Source organism: Populus alba, chromosome 14, assembly GCF_005239225.2.
Source record: "Populus alba chromosome 14, ASM523922v2, whole genome shotgun sequence".
Taxonomy (NCBI): Eukaryota; Viridiplantae; Streptophyta; class Magnoliopsida; order Malpighiales; family Salicaceae; genus Populus; species Populus alba.
Window position 1 is genome coordinate 10,125,992 of NC_133297.1, and position 8,670 is coordinate 10,134,661.

Below are 8,670 nucleotides of genomic sequence, written 5' to 3' on the forward strand. Positions count from 1 at the left end.
CTAAAGGTAGCTGAAAATTCCAGGAGAAAATGCAATTTCTAAACAATTAATGTAACAATGACAAATGAATCAGTCAACAATTTAGCAACCTCTTCATCCTCGAAAGACTTCACCTCCATAACATGACACCTTACATAAACCGATGGCAAGTGTTGTATCCAACTTCAAAGAGAAGCACCAAAGAATTCATCATCAAACAACAAAAAAATTAATTACATATCAATTAGCCCTCATGATAATAACACCAAGAAATGAAAGAATAAATTACTAAATGACTTTCAAGTTATTTTAGCTAAAAAACCATGGACGTGGATTGAAGCAAAAGGTAAATACTTGATAAGAAAATGGGGACGTCTCTTCTACGTGCTTCCTCGCCCCATGGGTGGTTACGGACGTGTTGAAGGAGATACGGACAGTGCTCAGCTGCGAGACGATTAGAATGCTTTCGAGTAGACGAAGATGGAGACGTAGTTTCATCCATGGCTTGTCCTGTGCATGTGAAAACGACCAGCAAATACAGAGGAACTACGACAGGAGTTCAGGTAATTTATTGCTCTTCTTAGTGATGATGATAATTTACAAGTTGAAATATTTTAATATATATTTAATTGAAATATTTAAAAAAAAAAAAGAAGCATGCAACACACTTCAACAAGCATGGCATTGACGGACAACGTAATTTCCTACAATCAACTTCAGCTAAATGGAAAAAATAGGAGGAATGCAATTTTTACAAATCAAATAATGGTCTACGTAACCTGTAAACTAGGCCGAAGTTCACATCCTGGATACAAATAAATTTACTCCGTACGTAGATAAAAACAACCATGTTTAGAATGTTGATCCTCCACATGCTCAACAGCATTTCTTTTCAAGGGTTTCCACTACTTAACAAGTCAAGTTTCACAATCATATTCTGGCAAAAAGCTGCAAATCAGCCAGCTGGTGCACCTACAGACTCTGCAAGTTCTTCCAGGAGCTCCTTCTGCTCCAGAGCAGAACAAGCCTGCAAGAAACAAACATTTCCGAGGCCGTGGATTTAATGTTATATTCTTCTTACATTTGAAAAGGAAAACTATTTAATTATTAAACCATATTAAAAAAGGAACGAAAAAATAAAAACAAGAAGAATACTGCAAGTTTAAATACCTGAACTGCATTCTCTATACCGCCAGCAAGAAAAGATGTCAGCTCAAAGTTCACCTTCAACCGGTGGTCAGTGACCCTATTATCCTGATGAAATAACAAATAGAGGGGTTATAACCTTGCACTGTTTTTTTGGTTTGAAGACTCAAACTTGTCTCAATACCAAACAACATCAATGAAGCCAACTAGACATTGGCAGCTTTCAATTAATCAATCAGGTTCTAGTTAACAGCACTAAGTGACTCTTAAACCTGCAATTCCCACCTCTTAATTTTACATTACCAATCAATTACAAAGTCTTCTCAATTTTCTTCTCACAAAGCTTTGAAGCATTTATCACATCTTGGCCATTTACAATCCATCATTGATACAATTTTACTTGGCTCTTAATAATCATGAAAAAATGTCGTCTTTCTGAAAAGCACAGCACGATTGGTACCACATTAAGCTCAAAGTAGAAAAGCAAAAGCAAAAACAATAAGCATACCTTGTAGTTGTATGTTCGAATCTTTTCTGCACGAGCACCTGTACCAACCTGCATTTTGGAAAATATAACTGAGGATGCTTGCTTTAATGACCTTCATGCATAGATGATTTCATTATGAATAACTAAAAGCTAAGTCATCAGTAGTGTTCTTTCTTCCCATAATAGATACTATTGCGTGCATATTAAATGACCTGGAAGCAAGATATACCTGCATTTTTCGCTGATTTCTTATTGATTCTTGCTGTTCCCTGACCTTTATCTCATACCTGTCACAAGGTTGACGGATTATTATAAATTTACCAGAAAATAAGCAACAAATGCAGCTCAGGTGTTAAGTCCATCTCAGTCTACCAATAAATAACTATAAGTATAAGATGTGTACAAGAAAAGTATGAGCATAAATCAAAATGATAGAATCATTCATTTAATGCAGCTATGCTCATAAGTGTAAATCCCTCATGGAAGTTTAATCATTTACCTCCTCCAGGGAAAGGGTTGAAGAAATGAAGCATAGATGAAAATTATACTATGAAAGTTTAATGTGTGAAACAAAAACGACTTGAACTTGCAGAATAAAGTCATGTTTTGGGTACTTATTACTCACAGTTTTGCTCGCAGAAGTTGGAGAGCGCGATTCTTATTCTGAAGTTGTGTCCTTTCTTCAGTACAAAAGATGCGGATTCCCGTTGGTTTGTGAATAAGATCAACAGCTGTCTCAACCTTGTTGACATTTTGCCCTGTGGGACAATCATGAAAAGGAAGATGTTTACAGAGATGCCTCTTTCCTTTTTCTTTCTGAAGAGAGAATGAAATTCATGGAGAACTAATAGTCTGATGCTGAAATGTTAGCTCAAGCTTTCCTGTTGCGTACCTCCAGCACCTCCAGATCTTGCTGTTGTGAGTTCATAGTCTTTCGGATCAATCACCACCTCAACTTCATCAACCTAGTTTACATGAAGCATGAGCACAAAGAATAAGACATGCTGATTATGAAGAGGATATAAATGCTAACATGAAGTTTACAAGCATAGTGACATAGTGAACACATAATTAAGCAAAAAATAAACCATGTTCAGAAATTATGGAACCACTTTGATATTTTCCTTACACGTGAAAACTTTGTAAAAACAAATTCAGGATTTAAGCGAGCAATTTGCAATTCCTCCAAGCTTTGCCACTGTCAAATGTATGGAAAAAAAATTGCTCAGGCATGATGTAATGTACCTCAGGCATGATGGCTACAGTTGCAGTAGAAGTGTGCACACGCCCCTGTGCTTCTGTTTGAGGAACACGTTGAACTCGATGGACACCAGACTCGTATTTCAATTTACTGTAGACACTTTTTCCTTTGACCTCCATCACATAGGTTTTGTATCCGCCTTTCTCTGCCTTAAAAAGGATTATGGCCAGTCAAAATGAAAAAAAAAAAAAAGTTTGCATGTTTTTAGCTGATACAGCAGCAACACTATTACCTACCTCAGAACTTGAAATGACAGAGACCTTCCAAGAGTTCTGCTCACTGTATTTCTGATACATACGGACCTTAGCATTGAAAAAGATGTGTAGTATAAGGGTGTGCTCGAATGTTTTAGTGAAACTAAGGGGAAAGAAGATAACAGAGTGCAAGTATATAGATAGAACAGCAATCCCTTAATAATAAAATTGATTCTAAAGCAACAACCACATCCACATTATTAGCAGGGGAACCCAAAAATTTTGTTCAGCTATTGTTCGAAAGAAAAGAACACCTAAATACTCAATAAACAATATTGTTACTCCATCTAGAAAGACAACAGGCATAATCATTTTATTTCTTTGTACTTTTCCAGAAAGTCCTCACAATCTTTGTCCCATTTTTACACCCAAAATTTTTATTCTAGTCTACTTTCCACTAGTTTCTGGTTTAGAAACTTTTACATAACAAATTTGGAAGGTTGAGAGAAGCATGTACCTACAAGATCACCAGCCCATATTCCAGCCTCGTCACCGCCAGTACCTGCCCTAACTGCGAATGAAGAAAACAAGTTGATCTATAAAGTAAGTGAAACGAAGATAATTCAGAGGATATGCACCAGAAATTGAGCACGAGGAACTGCATCAACTCTTTCTATATCAAGCACACAATAAGCAAAGCATGTAAGCTGTAGCATAACCAGAATAACTCCAGGATATTAAATAAAATAAAAGATGATCATACAAAGGACACAATTTTAATCCACATCCTCAAAGACATTCCAGAAGAAAAATAATCATCCAAGGTTACAGTTATCATAAATTAAAGACAAGAACTTCCCGCCTCTTGTTTTGTCCATAATTTCAAAAAATTTAGGCAGTCAACAATTTCCATGTAAATGAACTAAAATAGCTTTACGACATACACATACATCATCACCTACATTCATGATTCACAAACAATTAGATAGGGCATTGTATTTGACTGAAAAATATAATATGCATATATACCTTCAAGTAATATATTCCTTGCATCAAGAGGATCGCTGGGAAGCAGTAATACCTATCAACACGAGATGCGAAAATAAGACCCTAAACTCCAAAGTAAAATAAAAGCAAGATAAAATAACTGAAAACAACAACAGGAATGTGATGGCAAGAATGAGATGAGCATGGCATCTCCCTTGAAACTGCAAGACTCAACATCAATGATGAAACTAAAAGGACACTTCTACAAAAGGTCTCAAATTGAAATGACAGTGGTAATTTTTGTCCAAGCTATCAAGATTGAAATAAGATAAGCAGAACATTACATCAAAATAATTGGACAAGCAAACTATTAAAAGAACTTATCGAAGAGACTAGAAACTGAACATGATAATGACAACATAGAAAGGAAAAAACCGTAAGTTTCTCTTCAAGCTGTTTGAGTTCACTGGATAATGACTCAATTTCATATGCTATCATCTCTGCCATGTCTTCATCATTTCCATCCTCTTTCGCTAAAGCTGTCATGGATTATTAGTCCAAACCTCCTTCAATCTTATATTCTTTTTTTAACAAAAAAAATAAAAATAAATTAAGAGAAAAGAAGTCGAAACCTTTAGTATCTTCTAGCATCTTTTCACAATCCTTGAATCTCTTAAAAATTGAAACCACCTAGTTATCCAAACAAAATACAATAGCGTATCATAATTGAGTAAAAAATATGGAGTAATAATAAATTTTTAAAAATAAAAAAAAGAGAAGAGAAATGGGATATACCTCGTCAAGCTCAGCCACAGACTGAGCCAGCTTTTGATATTCACTGGGATTTGAAACAACATCTGGGTCACCCAGCTTCACCTATACAATCAGAACAAAAAAAATCTAAAAACAAAAACCTCCCTCCTGTTAAAATTCAAATTATTTTTTAAGGCAAATTTACTTACGGACAATTCTTTCCAAGTCTTCTCAGCAGATTCCAGCTTGGTTATCAAATATGGCTCCTGTATCATACCCAAACAGAAATAAGTATATCTACTTTTAATTACAGAGCCTTAATCAATTGCTCATTCATTTTTAACGCACCGCCATGCAAACGATTCTTGGAGTAGTGCTGCGAGAAAGAGAGGGTCGGAGGAAGAAGATACGACTTGGGGTTTGGCGAAAATGGTGGGGGTGTGGTATTGTTGGGGACATTCGAGCTGTTAAGCTCGTCGTTGCTAAGCTATTATTCATGCTTCTTCTTCTTCTTCTTCTTCTTCTCGCTTGCTGTTTGCTAAGTTTCTGATAAATAAAGAAGCCACGAAAAATTAAGAGGTTTTTTTTTTTTTTTTTACCTTCTTCTTATCTTTTTAAGACCTGAACTTGACAGGGAGAAAGAGCTATGGAGGAACTGATAAGGGCGGGTCTCTGTTCGAGCGATGTGGGTTAGGTTATCACCACAGATCTTCCTGCGTTTTCCCACGGCCTGGTTAGTTTATCCTCTCTCTTTTTTAATGGATATTTAACATTTGAGTTAATGCTTGCTCTTTGATTTTTGTATTTAAAAAGTAATTTAACTGTTTTTTTTCTCGAAATTAACTAAGAGAAAACCTAAAACATGTTGAAAAAGTACCATGGAAATACCTTGATATACCGTGGATTCAGACATCAAGATTACTATTTAAAAGATAGTTTATTATGGATAATTGAATGTTTTTATATGGTCCATAAATTATTTTAAATTTTATTAGAAACATTTAGGCTCAGTATAATTAATTATCATTAAACTCAAAAAATTAATGATCTTAATCCAGAACTTTTTGTATTTTTATTTTTTAAAATAGTTAACTGACTAGAATATCTTTAAAACATTAATTTTCTTTGTCTTATTTTTAGGAGTATTTTTGTATCTCTGCATAATTTTTTTTTTGTTATGATAAGATTTGTTCACGGGCAATTTTATAATTTAAGAAGTATATATATATATTATTTATAAAAAAAAAATATTTGTTATTTATTCATATTTAATTCATGTACTTTTAATTATTATTTTCTTTATTTAAAATAATTTATAAATTTAAAATTCTTTTTTAATTTCATCCCCCTTTAATTTTTTTTACCTTTCGATTTTGATTTTGATTTTTTTTTTCTATTTTTCTATTTGAATTTTTGTGTTTGAAATTGATTGTTTTTACAATTTCATCATTTTTAAGTTTTTTTCATATCAAATTTGATCTTTATTCTTTTAATTATTATTTTTTTATTTTGATAATTTTTTTAATTTTATTTTTTTATTTCGTAATTAAACATTAAATTTATTGGAAATTGAGCTTTTTTTATTATGCCCGAGTATAAAATTTCACGGGATGCGAAATTTAGAGATTAACACAGATTTACAAGATTCTTTTAGGTTTCCTTTTTTTTTCTTATATTCTTTTTTTAAGCTTGTGTCTTTTCAATTTCAAATTTTAGTATTTATTCAATTAGAAATTAGATTTTGTTATTTTTATTTATTTATTTTCTATATAATTTTTTTATTAATTTAAAAAACAATATAGGTTATCTCAGTTCTTTTTAGTTGTTGTTTTGTTTGTAAAATTTATTTTGAGAAATCTTTTGAATTGATTTTTTTTTTATTTGATGTCATTTTTTAACATTTGATTAGCTATTTTTTTTTTTCAATTCAATCATTCAAAGTTGAAGTTTTTTTATATTGAGCTTTATGATTTTTTTAAAATTTATTTTATTTCAAGTATTTTTAGTTTTTCTAGGATCATTTTTTTAGGATTTTATCTTTTGCAACTCGATCTTTTACTATATTTCAATTGAAACCTCACTTATTTGTCTTCTCTCTGCAAGTACAGTTACAATCTTTCTTTTACAGCTCAACCCTTTTTAAGCTTATGTTTGCTTTTGTGTTTCTTGATCTGGGTTTTGATTTGTTTTGGGTTTTATGCAGGATTTATTGAAATGAAAGAACAATGGGACAGAGAAAGCAAACATCAAATACAAACACAATGACCGAGACAAGCTAGAGAGCTACTTCTTGTGAAAGAATTGAAGAATTATGGAGACTATCAGGGAGAAAAAAACTGAGATAATTAAAAAAATAAAAAAAATAAATTGTAAAAAAAAATCATTAAACTAATTAAAATATTTTTAAAAAATAACCGGTTTGATTTGGTTATATAAGCCTGAAACTGAAAAATCAAACCAAACCAAAATAATAACCGAGCCAAACCGGAAAAAACCAAGTCAAACTGGAAAAACCAAGCCAATCGATTGGGTTTTGTTTTTTGCTCTAAAATAACTGAACTGAACCGAATCTGATTGGTTTGAATCAATTTTTTTTAATCAATTTAATTATTTTTTCAGATAAAAATCAACTAAAAAAAATCATCCTTAAAAAAAAATGAGAAAGCAAACCACTTTGTATTGTTTGTGTGTGCAAGACAAAGGTGAGATATGGGGCTGGAAGCTTTTTAAAGGCTCTTCTTGCGAACTTTGACTTTCTTGCTCGGTATGTTTTCCTTCCTCTTGTTGCATCCATTTGTTTCACGAATTGTTGAAACTAAGAACCTCAAAATGTGTAAATTAAGGATTTCAGGCTAAATAAGTCAGGAAAGCATTGGATAGGCATGCATGATAATTGGAGAAATTGGATGCATTCTACTGCATAATTTTGGGTTCTAGTTTTCTTCAGAAATCTTGGCAGCTTATCTAGGGTTTGTATTCTAATCTCTAAGTCCTCATTGAAGTGTTCTTGCTATAAAGTTTATTTCTTCGATAAAAAATTCAAAACTTTATTATTGATGATAATTGGGGTTTTAGGACATGGTAATGTGTTTCAGGCCAACTCAATAATGACATTTTTATTTTTTGGGTCTTTTTCTTGTTAAGTTTTCATCGGCTGTTGAGTTGGATAAACAGGCTACACTATTAGCTTTTGAGCAAGTATGGTGAAAGTAGCTTATAATGATGTCTAGTTCAATGTTATGTGTGTTTAGTGTTTGTATTCTTAATTCGCCAACCTGTTTATTTTTGTGTTTTGAAAGTGATTTTAAAAAAAATTAAAATTATTTTATTTTTTTATTTATTTCAAATTAATATATTTTTAGTCTTTTCAAATCATTTTAATGTGCTGATGTCAAAAATAATTTTAAAAAAATAAAAAATATATATTATTGGCATGTATTTTGACACAAAAAATTATTTAAAAAACAACCACAACCACACTATCAAACAAGCTCGTTGATCAACAAAAAAGCATGTCCTTAAGGATACATTGCAACCCCAATTAAATCTAAAAACAATACATACCAGTATGTATTGTGGTTGCATCTTTATTTTTGCTTTACTTTATAAAAAAAATTGCTTTATATTATGAGCTTCAAAATTATATGCTGGTTTTTCTGTTTTCACGAAAAATAAAAGAATACTAGCATATTGGTTCGCGCTCCACAGTGAATTAGTAATTTTTTAAAAATATAAAAAAAATAAAAAGTATAGAAAATATATTAAGTGTCTTGGTTGTCATACCCAAAATAACATTGGGTCTGATGGCCAAGAAGTTTAAAAACTATTGGGTTTGACAATCCTAGTGGCTTATGTTGGACAAC

The 8,670-nt window shown here is 31.9% G+C and overlaps 1 protein-coding gene across 1 annotated transcript; it reads right to left on the reverse strand.

The window, feature by feature from the left end:
• Window positions 1-647: 647 nt before the first annotated feature.
• LOC118041490 (peptide chain release factor APG3, chloroplastic) lies at window positions 648-5,556 on the reverse strand. The gene is made up of 15 exons (XM_035048849.2): window positions 5,156-5,556; window positions 5,017-5,073; window positions 4,850-4,930; window positions 4,687-4,744; window positions 4,490-4,593; window positions 4,097-4,148; window positions 3,589-3,638; window positions 3,110-3,175; window positions 2,858-3,022; window positions 2,505-2,577; window positions 2,238-2,370; window positions 1,842-1,899; window positions 1,634-1,681; window positions 1,150-1,233; window positions 648-1,006 (listed from the first exon to the last, which is right to left on the reverse strand). Exons 1-15 carry the CDS (start codon window positions 5,303-5,305, stop codon window positions 935-937), a joined length of 1,251 nt encoding a protein of 416 aa, XP_034904740.1. The 5' UTR covers window positions 5,306-5,556; the 3' UTR covers window positions 648-934.
• Window positions 5,557-8,670: the final 3,114 nt, after the last annotated feature.